General features: G+C 42.0%; 3 protein-coding genes across 3 annotated transcripts in view; all 3 read left to right on the plus strand.

Moving 5' to 3' along the window:
* Window positions 1–22,458, plus strand: part of yars1 (tyrosyl-tRNA synthetase 1) — a 160,576-nt gene that overhangs the window by 4,417 nt on the left and 133,701 nt on the right. The gene's annotated exons all lie outside the window — the stretch shown is intronic.
* Window positions 128–6,757, plus strand: LOC128461324 (E3 ubiquitin-protein ligase ZNRF2). Its single transcript, XM_053446186.1, has 4 exons — window positions 128–966; window positions 2,632–2,727; window positions 4,982–5,087; window positions 5,896–6,757. Exons 1-4 carry the CDS (start codon window positions 639–641, stop codon window positions 5,951–5,953), a joined length of 588 nt encoding a protein of 195 aa, XP_053302161.1. The 5' UTR covers window positions 128–638; the 3' UTR covers window positions 5,954–6,757.
* On the plus strand, window positions 8,058–10,921 carry txnl4a (thioredoxin-like 4A). Its single transcript, XM_053446187.1, has 4 exons — window positions 8,058–8,215; window positions 8,449–8,624; window positions 10,207–10,310; window positions 10,429–10,921. Exons 2-4 carry the CDS (start codon window positions 8,472–8,474, stop codon window positions 10,598–10,600), a joined length of 429 nt encoding a protein of 142 aa, XP_053302162.1. The 5' UTR covers window positions 8,058–8,215; window positions 8,449–8,471; the 3' UTR covers window positions 10,601–10,921.

Genomic DNA, 22,458 nt, shown 5'->3' on the forward strand with positions numbered 1-22,458 from the left:
TTATATTTGTATGTATAATTTGAGGTCAATAATAGCCACAGATATTATATTCAGTTCCGTTTTTTCTCAGTACAGGGAACTGAATGATACTTCCGTGTTTTTGTTTTCATTTGTTTTTGCCGAGTTGAATACTTTTATTGTGAAGGCGCGCTGATCCTGTTCTGGTGGACTGTAGTTGTTATGATGGATCTGCCTCACACAGGGAGGAGGGCTGACTTTTATTTTTCTTCGCAGACGAGCACAGTTGAGCACAAAAACAAACTTGAACCAGACGAGCTGTGGGTCAACGCACGCGCCTGTGTGCTCGCATGAAGCGGAGACGCTGAAAACGATGAACTGAAGAGATTTTATTTTTTTATTTTTCCATTGTTGGGGGGGGGGAAAGGGGAAGGGCACTGCCAAGAAAAAAAAACAACCATTTGGATATTAAGTTATGCGTCAGTGAGTGCGCACTTTACGCACAGGGCGCACCTGAAACTTTGAGATGTGCGAGCGAGCCTCTGTTGTTGTTGATGTCCGTGGTTCAGGTTTGACCTGCTGTGTTGGTGTCAGCTCTTCAGGACTCACCGTGACCATGTGTCGTGGTTAGGAAACTTAGACGCGCACTCAAAGCCAAGAGGAGGAACGCCTGAGGCAGCATGGGGGCCAAGCAGAGCAGCCCCGTATTTGATGGCAGAACTCGGGCTTATTCCAGCTCCGATCTCCCATCTAGCAACTCCAGCGGCGGGGAGAGGATCGCGGGGTTCAGGTACACGAACGGACCCGATGGCCCCAGGATTCGTTACACGGGTGGAGGGCCCACCAGCTCCGGTCTCAGCATACCAGCCGGCGGCAGGTCGGGGTCGCACGCACTCAATCAGAGTCTGGACGGCACTGATGGGGACGATGAGGGCCGGCTGCCTCCTGAGGGCCACAGGCTGCTCATAGGCTCCTTACCGGCTCACTTGTCTCCTCACCTGCTGGGAGGTAAGACTCGATGCAAATTCAGAATGTCCACAAATTCAAGCAAGCAACTCTTGTGAGGTTCTTGTCAATATGCCATATTTAATGTCCCTGGGGTGCACTCACAGCGAGCCAAGTTTTTTCCGTCTTCAAAAATAAGAATACTGACTTCATTGTTCTTGCTCTTATCTCATTTATCTCCAATTTTTACAGTGTCATGTGGGAGAGCTGTAATTCGAGGTCTTTATACTGTGTGGGATCCAGTGTGCATTCAGAGTCGACATGTTTCTTCATGTTTGCTACCATAAGGTTATGGCCCTCCTACAAGATACCATAATGTGTACACTTGGTCTGGTCTGCTCAGTGTTTTTCCATTTGACACATGATATCTGGAATATTGTATTAGCTGTATGAGGACTGAGCCCTTTGTTTTCACACTTTTACTTTTATTGTAGCCACAGGTGGCTGTACTGTACAGCACTGCTCTTTATGGCAGTGTTTCTTCTTCTTCTTTTTCTTCTTTCTTTGTCTTGCAAAACTGGCCTGTTTTTCACTCCAGCTGAGAGGGAAGAGTGCATAATGTAGGTCAGCAGATAAGAGCTTCCTGCTGGTTAGACATTGCCTGACACACACACACACACACACACACACACACACACACACACACACACACACACACACACACACACACACACACACTCAAACTTCCTGAACCCACAAGTGGAACAGTTTCTCAACTGTGAGTCGTCTCTAGACCAGACCACAACAATACACAGCTCAAACGAACACAACAGGACAGTTAGACCCCTTTAACGTCCATGTTGCTGACAAACAAATGCTCCATAACAAAAGACCTATAGTTTAATTATGTTTTCCTGTATACTCATATTGCTGTTGGATCTCTTGGAAATGACACACACACTCCCAATTTCCTCATCTTGCATCTCAACATGGACAACAAGGGTGTGGCTAAATTTAATTCCCGCTTCAGTTCATCAGCTTCCTTAATGAGGATGTCTCATCCTTACTAACCTCCTCAATAATCTTTTCCTCATTAGATCCGTGTGATTTTGACCTGATGGGCCCTGACATTATGTCCACAGGCTCCTTCCACTTTCTCACCTCCCCCGGGCAAACACATGACACAAGCATGAGTTTCACAGCAGCCACGGAGATAATGACGGCCTGCATCCAGGACACAGTTGTTGTCCTTTTCCTGACCGCGGTGTTATAACGTCAAACAGGAGGTCAGCTTATGTCAAGTCAAGCAGCTCCTGGCTTATTAATCTTTGCGCAGCTGAGACGGTGCTCGTGGTCGGGCAGGCTGTCTACTGTATATGTGGGTCAAATTAGGAATTATTAATGAAAGTATTCTAATAAATGAAATCTCAAACATGGTGCAATAAATATGAAGCCATGCCAGCTTGGGGAGGTGTTTACAGTCAGATTGTAATGAGTGACGATACCGACAGATTGTTTGATTAGGTAAGCAGATTGTTACAGATTGTTTAAACAGATAGAGGGAGCCTGCAGGTGTTGGGTAATGTAGGGCTCTTTCAGATTCAGCTCATGCAGACAGTCCCACGCCCTCTCCTGTGTACATATCAATAGAAGGTTATGAGACAGACGCTGGCACATCTGGTTCCTCATGCTCTTGTCTTTGTGTTGTGATTTTTTTCTTTTTGCCAGGCTTCCACTGCCCCGTCTGCTCCAAGTTTATGGGGTCGGATGAAATAGAGAAGCACCTGCTTATGTGTTTCAGCAAAACACGCCTCACCTACAACAGTAAGTAATCAGGGCTGAAGGAGCAGGAGGGTGGGTGATTGTGAGAGCTGAAGCAGATGGTGTTTGTTTGTAGCCACAGAAACCTGTGACACCCTTCATTCCTCAGTTTACTGGTTAATCTTTGCTTAAAAAAAGAGAACATGTGAAACAGGACAACGGCAATGCTAGGAAGGTTAACACCAGACTTTTTCCACAGGGGAAAGAAGCAACAGTAGCAAAACAGCAAGATTCTTCATTAAAGCTAGGGTTGGTAATCCTGGAAAAAGCTAGCCAAAGCAGGCTAACGCAAACTGACCTAGCCCACCAACTCTCATCAGTGAAGTGTTTGAGTCCATAAAACCCTTCTGGAGTTTTATGGGTGAACAGCGTAGCAGCCAGGTAGCACTCGATCAAATACAACTGAAGATATTAAGGGCTTATCTTCAGAAGTGAAAAAAAAAACAGAAAAAAAAACATAGCATGCCTCAATACTGCTCCTGTGGTGTCATCCAAGTGTAAGTAAGTCCAAGTCTAAACCAGGTCGTTTACACCATGTTTTAAAGCCTATATGTCTGCTGATATCTTCCGACGTGGTGCATTCAGGGACCATCTGAAATGCTAACGTGTGCTGGCTCAGCCACTTCTGGTGGACTTTTATGTGTAAAACACATTGGAAATCACCTTGTTTCGAGTCGAAAATGCAATATGCATGTCGGGGCTTGCAGACACTTGGATGACACCACAGGAGCCTAAAAGTGGGTGAACTATTCCTTTCAGTAGTTACCTAGCTCTACTAATGGGGCTGTGTACTCCAGCACCTCATGGCATCACTGTTGAATGTGATCACAGGTGCAACCGTGCACATTTCTAAACACATCCAGCGGTCTGACGTGTAACAGACCTGAAGCCTTCAATGAGAGTTTAGAAAAATACTGTTTTCAGACTGACAGATCATGTTGCACTGCCATATTTCTGCAGAAACCTAGAATGGAAAAACCAAACAGTGGCTCTAGAGAAGATTTTCAGAGGCCGGAAGAGATAAAACATCCAGTATTCAACAGGAAGCCAAAAGGAAGAATTAAAATGTGATAATTGGCAGAAAAGTTAATAATTTTGTGATCCTTCATATTTATTATAGGACCTGTCTGACAGTCCCAACACCCATATATAAATATTTTATTAAATCATCTGATTATTACCTCTATTACATTACTTTGTTCACTTCTTTTTAATGATTTGCATGATAAAGATTATTGTTGAATGATCTTATTTATAGTTTTTTTAGTAAATTCACTAATAATGCATCGTCTCTATAATCCTATATAATCGTCATAGTTTTTTTTATGAATCTTAATCTGAAAGGTAGCTTTTAACTCAAGCTGTCAGTTAAACATTATGTAGTAGAAGATGCAGTGTTTGTCTCTGTGAATGTAACGGTGTGGAAGAATAAGCACATAATGGCTGTGTAGTAATCAAGTACAAGTAATAAAATGTACTGTACTTATAATAAATGGCCATATTGTTTTTACAACTTGACTGTGGTGGTAATTATGAGTTAATGTTTATTTTGCATTATTTAATCGTTATATTGACTTTTATGAAGATTTACTATCTACAGAAATGCACCTGCTTGAGGATTTTATACAGAACAGCATGAAAAGGAAGCAAATGCCGCGATGTGATGCAGCTGCACAGCCACTCACGCCTGCAGACTGTGTGTGAACACCTGTGCTGTGCACACCCACGTGCACACAAACAGGAAAGACAAACACATCTGTCTGTAGAAACACGGCTGTCTCTACATGCACCTTCTGCATTTGGAAACTTCCTGACCTCAACTGTCGTATATACAGCATGCAGCTTTTGTCTTTGCTTATCACATGCGAACAGATGTGTTAAACTTATACAATCATGGCTTTATCCCTCAACTACAAATTTTTTCAGAGTACATTTTTTCCTGTTTTTTGCGATTCCTCTAAAAAAAGTCTAAGCTAGAAGTCATTCACCTCAGGTGTTGACAGTAGGGCCAGTAACAGCTGAACATGCAGATTAACATGTGACATTGAAAAGAAAAACTGTGAGAAAACGTTCCCGGTTCTTATCTGATCAGAGATGAGGATTTGGAACATCTGTGCCCATATGACCGATGACATTCTGGTACCAAAGGTTATACTGGTGGTTAGGCAGGATTCAGTGCCTGGACGGAAACTCTGATACGGGGTTTGGTGTGCGAGACGGCTTCTTGCTCAGTTTGTCTCTGTATTGTCTTTCTCAGAGGACATCCTGTCCAGAGACTCTGGGGAATGTGCCATCTGTTTAGAGGAGCTGGAGCAGGGAGACACCATTGCCAGACTGCCCTGCCTCTGTATCTACCATAAAGGGTAACAAACACACACATAAAAAATGCATGAGTAAACTGATTTAATCATCTTATTACAATTTTAGCGAGAATGCAAATAATAGCATATTTCCAAGATCACGTCAAACTATTTGTTTAATACACAATATTACTGGACCTAGTAATTCTACAATGCATTGTATGGGATTATATTTGAAAAAAATATATGTTAATGCAAACCCCACTATGAATTAACCAAATGAAAAGGTCTTAGATAATAGTAAGAAGAAGGTTTTTCGGGACACTGGTGGATGGAGGGGCACAAATCCAGTGTGTTTACTGTCAGTTTTAAACTTAAGAATTATTACAATAACAGAGAAATATCGTTGTAATAGATGTTAGATAAAATATACTTGAATAAAAAAAAATTTACAAATATTTTTTTTTCTCACTCACTCTACGTGAGGATTTGTTTCTCCTATAGAATAATTGTCCAAGAGTTATATGAGAAGATTTTCTTGTCTGTACTTAAAATATAAAACTACAGCCATCTTTAAATAATTAATATAAAGACTTCTTCAAAGTGACACTCAATAAGTCAACGTTTAAAGGGATAGTTCAGAGTAACAATTGTTTTCATTATCCACTCACAACTATGCCGATGGAGGGGTAGGTGAAGTGTTTTAGTCCACAAAACACTTCTGGAGTCTCAGGGGTAAACAGTGTTGCAGCAGAATCCAATAAAATTGAAGTAACTGGCGACTTATACCTCAGATTTAATGTCTTATGTTTCTTTCCTTTAAACTCCCTCTGATCACATGCAACAGTATGTCCTGCTCTTCTTGTTTCAGTTGTATAGACGAGTGGTTCGAGGTGAATCGCTCGTGTCCGGAGCATCCTGCCGACTAGGAGCTGCAGGAGTACAGTTTCAATCAGCTGTACGTCTGTGTGGCCCAACGTGTGACTCCAACCTCATCCCAACCCTGTCTGTTTGAGCCGAGCATCAGCTCCTCAGGGATTGTTAGTCGTTATTGTGTCCAACATTTTTCATATTGCCTCGTGACGGACTTGATGGACTTTGGATATGTTTCTTTTCTCAACGTGTGTGACGTTCAAAGTAAAAACCACTGGTGGAGTCACGTTTCCATTAATATGTGAATGTTCCTGATGCCACCTGGTGGCCTAAAGAGGGATCACGCAGCTGAACTGTGGAGCTGAGAGGACTTGAATAACCGTCATGGTGGAAGAGTCTCTGTTCAGCAGAGATCTGGGTCAGTGCCTGTTCGAAGACTTGATCAGATGGCTGAGGGCTGATTGTTGTGCAATGTGAAAAACAGCCATAGAAAATTAAAGAAATGCCAATATCAGCTTTAAGGGATGATTACAGTGTTGATTGTAGTTAGGAAAAAAATCTTTATTTTATTGCTAAATTGGCTATCACTACTGTCTGTTCAACAATCATGTGCCCTAGACCAAATAGTCTAACATAGTGGGACTTTGTTAATCATTTGGCTGTTCAGAACCACAGTAATGTGATTGTGTTGTAAAATTAAGGTTAGATATATATAACGATGATTCACACTCTCCAAGGAGTGCCATAATATGCTGCTATGTCATAGACTGGAAATCTTTCCTTTAACCTTTGAACCTTGGTTCATTGTATTTTGTATTTGTACTGTAATGGATTGCACAACAATAAATGTTTTGTCTTTGTGTCTTTTTCCTGTAAAGCACCTATTCTGTATTTTAATATATAGTTGCTATGTAATGTTACATGCGCCAAGGAGGTTATTTTTGCGATTTGTTTGTCCGACAACCACGCAAAAACTACTGGGCGGATAACCACAAAACCTGGTAGAAGGAAGTGGTATGGGTAAGGCACTAACCCATTACAAAATTGTATTTTGGATAAGGATCAGAGGTAGGATCCAGGATGTTTCATTTTCTCTTTTTCTTGAACATTGTAAGATGGGGAGTTTTGTTACATCTTTGTTACTCAGAGAATAATTCATGGATCTTAATGAAAAATATCTGGCATGTTTAAGGCACTGATATCTACGGGTTTGAGCAATCTGGTGCAGATCCAAATGAAAATCCATATCAAGTGAATTTAAATGTGGTTTCATAAGGGGACTGTTGAGCTTTGGCGGAGGTATGTGCTCTCTTAGTGCCATTCTAGTTCACATCAATCTCCAATTTTAAAATCAGTGTATGACATTTGCATTGTTTCTGTCTGATATTAATACATCAGATGACAGTTAAGATGGGGATTTAAACAATAAAAGTTTTTTCATCTATGTATTTCACGTTGAATAGATATTTATACACAAGGCTGGAAATTAAACTGGATTTGTACGCAAATGACAAAGTGGCAGAATAGTCTATGACATCATTGGTAATAGCATTTATATTAGATTTCCCCAAACAAGAATGATTCCGGAAGTAGAGACCAGCCAAGAGAAAGTTTACAGAAGTTATTTCTCCCTGTGGGGGGGCATGCCAAGACACGGACCCAGTCAACTGAGTGTTGGTTCTGTGAGTTGTTAAACATGCAGTAAGAAGAAATGCCATCCTGAGGTTTTTCAGGAGTAATGAATTTCAGTATTTGGTAATGTATGAGTAGAGCTTATTTTTTTCCTTGGTAAAACAGTCACAAGGATAAGATAACACTGAAGGACAACTAGTTGAGTGGAGTTAAAAAATAAGAAAATGGTCTTCATACCAAGGTCCCTTCCTTAATTTATGTACTTTAAGGGTGTAAGGATAAGTATTTGATTTCAAATTATACAGTGTTCTGAGTTTTTTTCAGTTTTTTTCTTTTATAGTTATATACCAATTCATTGTATAATACATATCACAAACTTCTTTAACCAATTCATCTTAGTATATTGTTGCATATTAGGTTTTAACAAGTATCCACGAACTCATCTGGTTAATCATTGACTGCATTTGGTATTTTTAAATGTTTAATCGTGTCTATGGCTGCAATCAAAACAAAAACCCAGAACGTGCTCGGCCACGTACAGTGACGTTACCACGTCGCTGTCGCACACCAATGACGTGGTGCAAGCGCGACAACGCAGCACCGACGGGAAAGATAGAATAAAAACCAAATCAGCGGGGACTCACTGGTTTACTTCGCTATACACACACATTCATTTATATTTTGAGGTAGGATCAGTGTTGCTTTGTTACTTTAGCTCATTTCCAACCAGTGTTGTTTCTTTCTTCTCCATAGTCAGACTGTTCCCTCGGTTAGCCACTTTAAGCTACTTAGCTCGCTGCTATCTTCAGGCTAATGGCTCGTACTCACTCACAGTCCTGAGCCGAAATCCTGGTTCTGGTGCTTATCGTCATCAAATACTTGCTAATGTGAAGCTAAAGTCACATGTGTTGCTTTTCAGCTTGGTGATCGATCGGAGTCAAGATGTCGTACATGCTCCCTCATCTCCACAATGGCTGGCAGGTCGACCAAGCCATCCTGTCCGAGGAGGACCGAGTGCTCGTCATCCGCTTCGGACACGACTGGGACCCGACATGCATGAAAATGGACGAGGTTCTGTACAGCATCGCAGAAAAGGTCTGAGCTCTTACTGTGTAAACATTGTGATGTAGCATATTACCATTAGCTTAGCCATCTCAAGATGATCAATAGCACCATAGACTGCTATCAACTGAAAGGGGTCAGATCTGTGTGAATGTAAACATTAGACTTTGAGAAACAACACATCAAACAGTGAAATGCACTCAGTTCAACTAGTTGGCTGATCAAAACTGACGTATTGACATTCATGACAGTATATTATGTTATCCTTTTTTATATTATGGTTATTTATAATATTCCGTGTTTCCACTGGGTCCTAAAAAGTCCAACAATATAGCTTTATTGGTAATTGGAAATTAAAATGTATTTAATATGGTAACATATTACTCTAATACCTTCAGGTAGGTCCTAATTATGTTAAAGTCCATCACACTGAGCCTTTTTTTTTGTAAGCTAAATGTTTTGGTGGAATGCAAGGTCTGCAATGTCTTAGTGTGTTTCAGTTCTTCAGACTTTAGCAGCCTGTAGTAAAAGAACAAACAAAACCATTGTCGAACTGATAATCCACAAACACCTTGTTCACAATTCATCACAAGACATTCAGTTTGCCTGTGGGACAGACTGTGAATAATATGCTTGCACTTTTGAGTGAAATCGGGCGTTTTGAGAGATATCATTCACTTGGATACTCTAACTTTTTCCTCAAATATAGGGATGGGTTTAAATCTGGGACACTGATGTTTCATTTCTATGTGTCAAAAAAAGTCTTGAATTTACTTGTTGAAACCTTGTTTAAAGTTATGGTTAAACTACATTGGCATCACATTTTTTTATGCCCTAGTGTCGGTATCCCACAACACAATCCATATATCGGACGGTCTCTATTATGATCACAAATTGTAGTTGTTGTAGTAATCACATAATGTTATTATCAAACAGCTGCTGACACTGCTTTTTTTTGTTACCAGCCCTATTGGAACTCCACTCTGAGTTATACATTTTTAATATCCTTGTTTATCGCAGCGTCTCCAACTGTTGCAAAATTAATCAACCTAAAGAAATGGTTGACTGTAAAATCCACATACGCTGTGGAGCGTTCAGAACTAACAGGAGCATTAAAGTTTATTACAGCACAGTTTGGCTTGACAGTCTTATCGATGTGCACGTTACCAGAAAACCATGTGAGGGTCCCGCTCTTGGAGGCTATAGATTTCCTCTAGTGCTGATTTTATATTAGCTGCTAGAGGATACGAAGATTTAACACCATTTTCATCACTGTGATCGCTGCTCTTGGCAGTTTACTGCTGATTTTACAACTAAGATTCCCATTACTGGATATTATGCTGATGTCTCTTGCTCTCTGTCAGCAATTTATAAACCAATTCCAGTTTGTGCTGCCCGAAGATATTAAAGCTGCCAAAAAGCTCACTTATTGAACTCATTTCTTAAAGATTTAACATATGAAAGTGTGTAAGTATATTTAAACTTGCACAGTTTTAGAATCACTTCACTGGAATAGTGAGAAAAAGCTCTCGCAGAAAGTTGTTCCTGTTTTGTTGAATGTATGCTGCTGTCAGCAAAGCTCACCCTCATAATATATAAATGTATATTTTGACAGGTAAAGAATTTTGCTGTCATTTACCTGGTGGACATCACAGAAGTTCCCGACTTCAACAAGATGTACGAGTTGTATGACCCCTGCACTGTCATGTTCTTCTTCAGGTAGGACACTCACTGCCTAGACTGCACAGTATCAAGCCATAAATCATTATTACTTTAATTACTTGTGAAGTGTTACTCATATTAACCTTCTCATGATATTGTTATTGTCCGTCCTCAGGAACAAACACATCATGATTGATTTGGGCACCGGTAACAACAACAAGATCAACTGGACGATGGAGGACAAGCAGGAGATGATAGACATTGTTGAAACCGTGTACCGAGGAGCAAGAAAGGGACGAGGTCTGGTGGTGTCTCCGAAGGATTATTCTACAAAATACAGATATTGATTCTTTTTTTTCCCTTCCTTATTTTTTAAGATGTTTTTTTCCTCTGATACATTTTTGTGACACAACAGAAAGACTCCAAGTTACAGAAATCCGAGATATTTTAGTTTTTACCAGGAAAACAAGACTCTTATTAATGCCCATGACTGTGTGACATTGTGCCGTGTGTTTTTTTGTCTGTGTTTGTGTTGAGATAAACATTTTATTCAGTTTATTCAAATTAAGTTGTTGACTTATTTCTGTGAAACAAGTGCTGAAGAAACCAGACTCATTACACAAGACCTCTATTCATATGTTGTAATAAATCTTGACATTTACAGAAAACATTGTTTGTAGGTTTTTGCTGTTTCAGAGAATTTTATTGAAACCTTTGCCTAAATATGGAAGAGAAAATTGCTCAACACATTGAGTAAATGTGAGTTAATTCTATGGAAAATATTAAAAATAATATTCCATATTTAACTGGGCTTTTCTGAAATTATATTTAAAAATATGTGTTAAACTCAGTATGATTTGAACATTTATGTTTAGAGGATGTGCAGAGAGGGTGCAGTGCCCTATAATCTCCATCAGGTGGAGTCAGAGATGTTCAGGTCTTCTGTACAGATGAGACGATCTAACCCACCACTGGGTGATCTATCAAACAAACAATGTTGGACATGTCTTATCACACACAAATGAAATCTAGTTTAATTTAAATTAGTCTCAACCGCTAATATCACAAACGTAGAAACAATTGGTAATGAATGGGTATAAGAAATGAAAACAATTATTTACAATAAATTAGAGCCATAAATGGAGACAAACAAACATTGCCAAGGTGTTGCATGATGGGTACATTAACAGGTTTGTGTTCAAGGTTTTGGCACTTCTGTATGAATTTAGATTGTTAATAAGAATTAAACATAGAGGCTGGTGTATGTGCAGTCCAGGTACAGTAACACAAGCTCTCTTATGAGTGAAGGTGGTATAATATTGTGCGAAAACCTGTGCTGCACACGATAGATATAAATAACTTACAAATACGTACACACAGAACTTTAACAATAGTAATTTCACAGTAATTACAGGGTATTGTGCAGACACTGCGGGGAAACATCCACTTGGCCGAGTTTACTCTTCATGACTGTGATGTCCTTTGGGAAGAAACGATTCTTGTTCCTGCTAGTTTTGGCGCTCAGTGCTGAGCACACACAGTGCGGCTGCCGGAGGGGGAGACGTCCACACAAGCGTTGGCCGCGCTGCGAAGTGTTTGTCTCTGAGGCTCTCACAGCAGGTGTGGGAGTTACCATTTAAGAGCTGGAGATTTCATGGGTGGATTTAACATTGGTTTTTATTCTCACTGTGACCATCACTGCAGTTTAGGATGAATCCCCAATGTCTACACAAAACAGCAGCAATCCCCTGTGGACCACTCCTCTGTGGGGCGAAGACAGAGCAGGATAATTATTGCAGGCCCTCAGCTCTTGCTTGTTTTGTTTCCCAAACAGTTTTCATCATCTGCACACAGCCCTGACTGTGGTTATCCATCAGTAGGAGAGTGATGGGAAAACTGAGAGAAGTGAACAGAGAAGAGAAAGCAAGAGCGAGGAGAAAGTAGCGGGTGAGGGAGTTGTAGAGAACCAGAGAAATATCAGTAGATGAGACTCATTAATATCCCTTAACCGTCAGCTCAGTCTCCTACAGCTCCTCATAATCACACAGCAGCATACTGCACCGGAGACACTGTCCAATTTGTTGAGTGATAAATGAGGTGAAAGGAGACAAACTCTGTCTCTCTCTGAATTTTGTGAGTGTGTTTGGACCAAAGACCGAGAGGGATCCTCTCCAGAGTAAATATTCTGACCTCCCCACCTCTCCTGAGTGAGACAAGTCGGGAGTCACTTGGGGTAAGACCTCCAGTTTCCGAGTCTGTGTGTGTTTGTGTGTGTGTGTGTGTGTGCGTTTTTTGGATGTTCAAGGCTAGGCATGATTTGGACATGGTTAAGGTTCGGGATGAGGTTTTAATTAGGTTGTCCACAATGAATGGAAGTCCAAATAAAGTCACAGTAAAGAAAGCAACACAAACCTGTGTCCGTGTGTGTTGCACAACCCAGGGTACTGTACATCCCTGGTTTTGACATGTTCCCTGAAGCCCCCACTCAACTCTCAGCTTCCCGTCAGGTTGTAACTGGAGAGACCAACACTCTGACCACACTTGGCTGCTCTAGAGTAAAAAGAAAAACACACAATCTTTAAAGTATTCGTTTTTCAGAGCCATTAAAATGCTGTGTTTTTAGGTGTCGTGCCATTCATTCTTTTTCAAATATAACGGTATGAGAGCTGGAGCCCGAGAATGACCTCAATGCGCCAATGAGCAGATTTACTGTTCAAAACAAACTAATTTCCTCATCTTTGTGTGTTTGTCGACTACGTTGAGGACCCATATACTGTACATCCCCTCCAGGCCTCCCATGTCCTTTCCACTTAGATTAACCTACAGTCTGGCATGCTTTGTCTGGCCTATCCCTGCAGGCTCCATGTACAGCGTCACTTGGCCCCATATGGAGCGCTGGGGCCAAAGGCCTCATCCATTGGTCCATTATAATTCACATTATCATGCATTGTTGTTCCCTGTTACTGTTAATCAGCTCAGCCCCGGGGGGAATGGAGAGGTCTGGACGACGAAGGGTTACTGGGAAACTCCGGTCTAGACGCATATGGATACATGGCGGGATGCTGCGTACAGTGTTTGTTTGGGGGTGGATGTTAGAGAGGCAGAGGGAGGAGGATTTGTTCCTCCTATGGACCATATGGGAAATATCTACACCCAGCACAGACACTGAATTAATCCGGGATCTGTTTTCAACTGATAGCGTTTAAGTGGATCTACACAAAGAGGGTGTAGTGTGCAGACCGTGAGGATCATCTGGGTACCAGGGGGGAGGCATCCTGGCACCCCACCATGTTTCTCTCTCCCTTTCTATGTTGCCGCCTCCCTCCCTCCTCCTTTTCTGGTCTGTCACTGTCCATGTGGATGCCCAACGTGGGGGGGAAGGGTGAGCGGCGGCGGTGGCCAATTTCTGGGACACCCCCACCCCTGCAGATTCCCCTGTTGGCACCATTACAGCCGTTCCCTCTACCCAGTAACCGTGCCTCACTCAGCTGTGCGTCACCACTCCTTTCGAGCCAGTGGCTTTTGAAAGTCCGCCTCCAAGTCAGGCTGGATCATCGTCATCACCATCATCTTCATCATCACTATTCAGGATCCCTATATTGCATATGTTCATGCATAGTGGCCTTCTCAACCAAACATATACCATTTTATTTTATTATGTTTGGGAGTCTGGAGATGTAGAGATAAATAATTTACAACAAAATACATACACTTTCCCCTCACTGTAACTATTTGCTGGTTGTTCCAATAGGTACTGGGGAAGTAGGGGGTGAATCCACATCCGTGCAAATCACTGAAAAGTTCTCACCGTCTTATTCCTTGACCTCTTAGCTTTGTGTATAGGCACCTAAGTATTTTATTTATACACTGGATTGGCACACAGAGTGCATACGACCACCAAGGCCTGACTGTGCCCTTGAATTCAATCAAGCTCGACCAATTTGCAAACACTCATAGACAACCATGCAGCCATTATCTTTTGAGGGTCCCTGGGGGAGCTGGAGTCAATCATCCATCAGTCCCTGAATACGCCTGATTTCCTCCAAGATCCATGAGTTATTCCCTGAGAAATTGGTAAAATCATCTAACAACTTCCTATCCCACAATGTTAAAGAGAGTGATCAAACATTTCCTGGATCTGCATTCTTATCCGGATCCAAACCAATATTTCATGGGTTATTTTCTGACCCATGGCGGATTCCTTCCATCACGTTTAGTGGAAATCCATTGAGTTGTTTCTGTGTAAACTTGCCTACAATCAAATACACCAACAAACAAACATACCCTCCCTAAAAGCAAAACCCCAATATTACAGATAATTTAGGAAAAAACACAAAAACCCTATTTATGTAGCAGAAAGCTGATTGCCTTACTTTTCTGTTAATCATTTCACAACCTCTCAGGTGTCAGTAGGGAGGGTCCTGACCACCAGGATGGGAAACTCTGCATTGCATAAAAGTAATGTGAGGTGAGTGTATGGTGCTAGTACTGCTGCTCTTACAGTAAAGGTCTACTCTGTGTACACATACATGCATGTGTCATCCCGACAGCAAACCTCCACTCGTAAATCTGTGACCTCAATCCAGCCTGTCCTTCAACTTCCTCAGCCCACAAGCTCCAGCTTTACTCTCTGTGATGGAAGTTTTCTGGAAGTTGGTAAAGGGAGAACTCAGGCAGCAGCTGATGTCCTATGCAGGAGGTCTAATGTAGACTTGATGCATCAAGGAGACCGAAAGGTTTAACGATATACCAACGCTAACAGAGTAACATAAGCGATTGTGACCCCCAAGCCTGAAAATGTCTCACACAGCATCCCCATATATCTCCCTCTACTTGCGTCACCCATTCCAACATTGCACCCATGAAAGGCTTGATTTGTCATTGTCACTCAGTATGTTACATGTAGGTGTTTGCATCCTATTGGATAGCAAGGTGTAAATATGCATTCCTAAATCACGTTGAGTTCTTACGTCTTGCCACTGGTGTAATAGGCAGAAGAGTCAGAGTTTCGTGTCTCTCTGTCTCAGCATCTGAATTTGGTAAGAAAGTCCTTCCACGTAGACACTACAATGGGCTGCTGGTTGGCCCTTTATCTGTAGCCTGACCTTGGGCACTGCTCGGAGAGGGAAGGGAGTATGTGTGGAAGGAGCTCTATTCTCCTCATGGTGAGCAGATGTAATGTGTGAGAATGGTCCAAAATTCTCTCACACTCTCGGGTTATATCACATCCTCTTTGCATAGCCAGTCGTCATCACCGTCAGATCCATTCTAGGGCAGTGTTGTTTGGCTCCTTCAGGTCTTTGTCACAGCAAATGGGACCACTTGGAGGATGTGGTCCATGGTCTGGGGAGTCTCGCCCCAGAGACACTGAGAATCAAGGTTGATTCCCCATTGTTTTTTCATACTTTCACACCGGCTCTTTGCTATACTGTCGTACTTCCTGAGCTCCGTAGAGTGGATGCCTGGAATCAATTAGTTTTTTATATCTTTCGGTTTTAGTGATTGTTTTTCATCGGATGTGGGGCGATGAGATACCTGCCGACCTAGATAAGTCCTGAGGAGCTGCTTTACATAACCAGTGAGAGCTTTCAAACATCATCTCTCTGCTGATGGTTTTCACCCCCTAAACCCTTCAAAGGGAATACACACTGGGAGACCTGATGGAGAAGCAGGAGGAGATGGTTCACTGATGTAACCTGAGATGGTGAGCGACGGCTAAACTCCAAACTGCCTCTGAAACAACATCCTATTTATTCATCTGATCCGTCTATTTCCTCTTCTGAGATCAGTCGTGGGCTTTAGACTGGGATTCAGTTTTTGCCCCTCGGGGGAGTTACTCACATTAAATGAACTATTGCCTACAGGTTGGTAGAGATTAACAAGAGCAGATGTTTCATACTGATAATATGCTGAAACCAAAACACACACACACACTGTGTGTCATTAACTAACTCCCTGCCTGCCTACTCTCGTAGATGCTGACACACTTAGCAGCCGGGTGTTATTTGGCTTTAATTCCCTTCTGTGTCTGCTTTTTACTCCACTCAGGGACCTGTGACTAAATGGATTTGCATCTTTCACTCTCATCCTGCATTTATTCCCGATGGGTTGTCATCCCTCCATCTGTAGCGAAACGAGGGGTCTATTTGACTTAGCTGCAACAGATACCAGTACACAGTCAGGAGGCGTGTTTGTGCGCTCTGTGGCATTGCTGACGCAGATGTACCGGGCTCATGCAAAACAAACACACATGGATCACATTTGCCTCCATTCATGGCAGACGGCCCCATTCAGAAGAATCAGGCCCAATTAGCACCTGCCCCGCACTGGCAGGCAGAACAGGAGGTGTGACGCTGAGAAGTGCTCCAGCTGAACCAACACACACACACACACACACACACACACACACACACACACATGTCCCCATGACTTCAAAGGACATTACATTGATTTACTGGTTTCTATTTACCTAACCTTTTTATCCTAACCTTAATCTAAACTTAACCTTAACCCAACCTTTAAACACACCTTCACTTGAAAATGTAATGATATTCATTATGGAGACATGTTTTATTTGACACGCATTTAAAGACAAACTTAAGAGATGTAGCATATGATCTGCAGTTGTTGCAGGAGTTAATTGTCAATACACTCTGTCCCTATCTGTTTAAACTGATTGTCTGCTTAGCTAGCTCATATAATCAGTTAGCTCTCTAGGACAGAGATTATCCAAAAAGTACAGAGGAGTGTTTTGATCATTTGTTTATCCATAACACTGTGTTGGTCTTATAAGCAACATCAGTACTTTAAATAAGATGAATAGGCAGATGTTCCTAACAATTTCATTATGGAAAGAATAGTCATCAACAGAGCAGGGAGAAATCTATTGAAATATATTAAGGATTATCAGGATATTAAGGAGTTGCATGACAGGAAGTGCAGTATCAAGTGTTTTTGGAGCTTGGGCAATATGAGGATTGAGCTGACCACTTTATGTCTTTCACAAGTCCTTCAATCGTCCAATAATTCGGATTTTTAATAGAAGCTGGATCGATGAGGAATCGTCCATTTCTGATTTCAACACGTATGAAGCTTTTTATTTGTTTACATTTTGCATAACTGATCAATATTTTACTGGCTGTGAGCTCAGCAGCAGTTAACCTGAATTGATTGTGAAATGACATGTGATCAGACCCCACACAAGCACAGTGGATTGTGTTTATATGAACATGATAACAGTTAGGCCACATGAAGTCCTCATAATCGCAGGAGGAAAGGATGTTGATGATTAAATGATGCCACAGTCTGAGGCATTAGGGTTGATGCAGAGAGCTTCCGAGCGCTGCAGCCACATCCCAATACATTTTCCTGTGTTATGTTCTGTGATCTGCTGACATGACCTTCAGGGATGATGAATATCTTCTCCCTAGAAGAATTTCAAAGTTCAAAGATATAATATAGGTACTATGCATTTAGGAAGATGTAGATTGAAAGTTCTGCAGCCAAAGTCTCAATATGAATCTGTTATCTAATACAAGTCTGTCTGTCTGTGGAACAGATATCTTGAGAACCGTTCATCTAATCTGCTTCACCGTTGGTATATGTACTGTATAGTAATGTGACTGAAGAAGTGCATTGCTGAATTGGTGCAAATTGGACATAATACATTCAATACTAATAAAATATAAATAAAGAAGCGACCAGTGCTCTGTATCAGTCAGTCGAGAATGGGGCAGTGTGCCTTCATTTCCTCTTTAGCAAGTTGTCTTCAAAGTAAAACATCAACAGCAATTTGTGTTGCTGTAGTGGTCTATATAAAGCCGAATTACAGAGCTTTTATTTTGAAAGATTTTGACCTTGGGTCAGACGATGTGTTATTTAACAGACCTCGGATATAGTCGACATGCAATGTATGAAAAATAACCCCAGTTCAGTAAATCAGTCTAACCACACACTTGAACAGTAATAAAGCAAATTCAGTTTCATTTAATGAAAGGCATTGACTTTAAATGATTCACTGCAGATAAACCAGGCAGGTGTTAACCAGGTATTAGTGTTGTATTAAGCATTTGCATATCGTTAATATGGGTGTTTATTTGTGGGTTATTAATCCTGTGAAGACACAAAATCAAAGGAGAAAAACAAATGATTAAAACATGTGTGCCACTGGCCTGTTGGTATTTGCTTTTAAAAGCCCCAAAAGCTTCACTTCTTATCACACCATCCCCATCACCCTCTCTCCTTCTCCCTCTCCATCGTCATCCCTCCTCCTTCCTCCTCCCTGTTCAGTGTTTCCAAATCTCTACTCCTCTGTCGCTACATCATCATCTCTCTCTCTCCCTCTCCTCCGGTTCCAGCGACTGTCCCTCTACCTGTCTGCCTGGGCTGATACACCCCCCCCCCCCCCCCCCCCCTGCTTCTGTCAATGTATTTTGCCCTTATAAGGAGAGAGCACAGGCAGACTGTACTAACCGTGCGAGCTCGGCGGGGGTGTTGCAGGGGCACGGAGAGTGGATGGTAGGGATGGGGGTGGTGGGGAAATTGGGTGTCAAGCTCTCCCCACTTCTGTAAATGACTCCAAATAAGATGACAGAAATAGGCACACGGGAGGAGGAGGAGAGGCTGGAGACTGGAGAGGGAGGCATGTGAGGAGAGAGGCAGGTGAATGTATCTGTGACGGGGGGGATGCTGTGTGCGCTGTATGTCAGCTCGAGGTAATGTCCCTATTCCAGCAACACTTACATCCCAAGTTGTTGCACAGTGATTACATGCACAGCTCTCCCTCTTCCCAATCCCGACTCTGTGAGTCTGCTTGGTGCCAGCTCACCGGCTGCCCACATGCTCATCGATATAGAAGCATTTAGCTGCTGAGAGCCATGTAGGGGGGGAGCGTGGGTGGCTCAGTGCGGAAGTCTGTAGTGCAACGTGACTGGTCCAGGCCTCAGATGTTCCGATGAAAGGGGTATGACACCTTTTGATTGGGTGAACCTAGACAACATGCACATGCAGTAAGTGCACGACAGATCGACAACATCTTTTTTTTTTGCTGATGTGACATTTAGAGAACAAGGGTCTCTCCTCAGATAAGATCAGAGACCTCCGATAAATACAGATTAGCCACCTTAAAAACCTAGTCCACGTTAACCAACACATGGGATTAATCACAACAATAATCAGCAATGAAAAACACATATCATGGTTTATATTTTAATAAATGTGTACAAAAGATAGTGTACAAGGTTGAAGTAATCTAGGTTACATAAGTAAATCAGGAAAAAACTATACATAAAAAAACATATCTATACCGCTTTTACTCTTGAGATTCGCGGGCCAACAAACAGAGACAACCAATCCAGAGAAACCAGAGAAACAGACACAGGGAGATCATGCAAACTTAAAGCAGAAAGATCCTGGCCCGAAACTGGGATTCAAACCAGTAACCTTCTTGCTGTGAGGCGACAGCAAGAAAGCGCTGATTACCGCTGAACCGAGCCGACAGATACATCACAGAAATGTCTAATATCAAAGTCTTCATTTAAACCTTGGACCTGGACATCTTCCTCCAGCGTCTGCCTACAAAGACATGCAGATTGGGGTCAGGTTAATTGGGGACTTTCTTGGAGACAAGATAGAACATGTGATTTACATGTAGCCTCTGATCCGGAATCCAGGTTCTTTGTTAAACATTGTGAGATTTTCTGACATTTTCCCAAATTTCCCAGGGCATAATACATAGATCTTGATAAAATAAATATATTTAGGAGACTGATATCTATGTTAGTGTGAATATCATTTGGTGCAGCTTGATCAATTTTCAGGGAACTGTTGGGCCTTTAAGGTAATTGCTCCACTGAGGGCCACTCTAGTTCGGGAATGTTAACAACATGTATAATGAATTCAGATTTCCACATTTGTACCATCACAAGTGAAGAATGAACATCAAATGAATTCAAGTGAGACTAGTGCCTTTTTTTTGTTTAATATCTTTCAGAAATAAGTGTTCTCAGCTCAGATTTTCTCTCTCCAAGTTGCTCTTTCACAGCATTTCGCAGTAATGGTACCAGTGCACTTTACTTCCCCTCATAATTCATAAAGGAGGCCTTGGGCCAACGGTGGGCTCACACACCAAAGGCAGCCACCGATGCAATGGCAAGCGAGATGGGACAATTGACCTAAAAAAAATAATAGACACTGTATAAATAATCGAAGGTGCTCTACCTTATTCTCCTTGCCAATAATGCTCAGATATAAATATTTCAGTTATAAAAATGGGGGCCTCCATATCTTGCCCCCTGTTTTGCATGTTGTAGGCTGGGTCTTACAAATTAAGCTTGTCCTCTTTTCCAACCTCTATAGGAAATAGAGGAGATCAGACTGGAATTGCTGGGAATTTAAAATACAGTATAGTTTCAGATTGAATAACAGATATTTCTGTGCAATCAAGCAGTTAATGAAGGACTTAGCAATCATTATTTGATATGTATGTACTGTGTGACTGTACACAGTGGGCTTCTCCAGAGGCAAACTTTAACCAGAAGCTTATGCAAATGGCAAATCGAACCATGTTCCTCATTTCAGTGTCCTCCACTGCACAGCTGCCATGTTTCAGAGCCACGCACCACAGATCAGGTGATGATCATGTGTCTCAGCCAGGGTCTGCGGTATCTGCTGTTTAATCTGACCGACACACTCACATACACACGCACACACACACACACACACACACACGCACACACACACACACACACACACACACACACCAACACACACACCAACACACACACAAACACACACACAAACACACACACAAAAGAAAGACAGTGGTGTGAGTCTACTCTCAATGGCATACAGAATTGAATTTCACGGTTTGGTGGGATGTGAACAATTTATCTCTTAGCCGGAGTCGAGTTGGTCAGGAGGGCTCAGTATGACGCCTCACATCAAAGATCGTGTTTATTCACAGACAACATTCAAACCCACCCCTTCATCACCACCAGTCGCACCCACCCCCCGTTGTTCCAAAGACAACATCTGGTCCGGTGTGTGTTTGGCTCATCAGGGGCGGCGCTGCTGGCTTGAACAGTGAAACCCTGGAGTATTTTGTTGTTTGAAAGCCTTCCAGACTGCGACGCACTGAGTTGACAAATGATCTCAGTCCACGCTGGAGTCGTTTTGAAATGAGGAAATTAGAAAGCCGACACTGATGTTGGCAAGAGATCTAGAGTGGAGGTCACGCGGCCATGTGTGTGTCTAAGCTGATTGGTTAAAACACAGGGCTCCTAGACCATCAGTTACTTCAACATGTTGTTTCTCTCTGAAGCCTCAAAAGTAAGGATAACCTTTTAAGAGTGACGTCAAATAAGACAAATACATTCAGTGGCAGGGTCAGTGGGGGCACTGTCCCCGGTAGAAGTCTGATTGGCTATATTCAATATTGTGTGGCTTTGCTCAAAGCTATAGAGCTACAAGTAAACAAGGAATGACTTAAATCCTTACCTTGCTGAATCAGGAATTGTACATGGATGTTGGACATATACATGGCCTCTCTGTGTAAATTGTGGCCCCTCTTTACGGAGCCAAGAAAAATCTTAGATCCTCCACTGAATATATTAAACCAATTGTATAACTTATCAATGTGGGCGAACATTGGTTTCGAGAGTCGATGTTTGGCATTTTCTATCTGCATTAAAACATCTGTTTACCTGACTGCTGGGGGAAGCTCATTTCACATTTGGGCAGCAACATGATAACAGATTGAAGCGCGCATCATTACAATGAGTCTCACACCAGCTTTATAATATCCTCCCACTTAATGAGCTTCAGTGACTCATGAGAATCTCTCTGACGGAGCTCCTCCTCCGCTCCTCTCCTCAGTCTGGAGGCACACACTTGTCTCAGCATGTGTTTCGGTAGATATGTTAAATATGAAAGCTGGAGCGCTCTCTTGTCAACTACACACTGATTTGGCTAACCTTTGTGTTTTAACCTTTGCTCTATCCTCGTGGTGCTCAGTCTCCAGCCTAAGGGTCAGAAACAACTACTGCAACATGGCCTCTTTGTTTAGTGTACGATGACACAGCGGTATCCTGGTACATGTCAAACTCAGAGTTCTTTCCTTCACTCACACTTTATATGAATGTGAGCCTGGAGGCTACCATGCTCAGTATGTGGATGAAATATATTACACCTCTTTATTTTTGTCCTT

This window comes from Pleuronectes platessa, chromosome 18 (assembly GCF_947347685.1).
Source record: "Pleuronectes platessa chromosome 18, fPlePla1.1, whole genome shotgun sequence".
Classification (NCBI taxonomy): Eukaryota; Metazoa; Chordata; class Actinopteri; order Pleuronectiformes; family Pleuronectidae; genus Pleuronectes; species Pleuronectes platessa.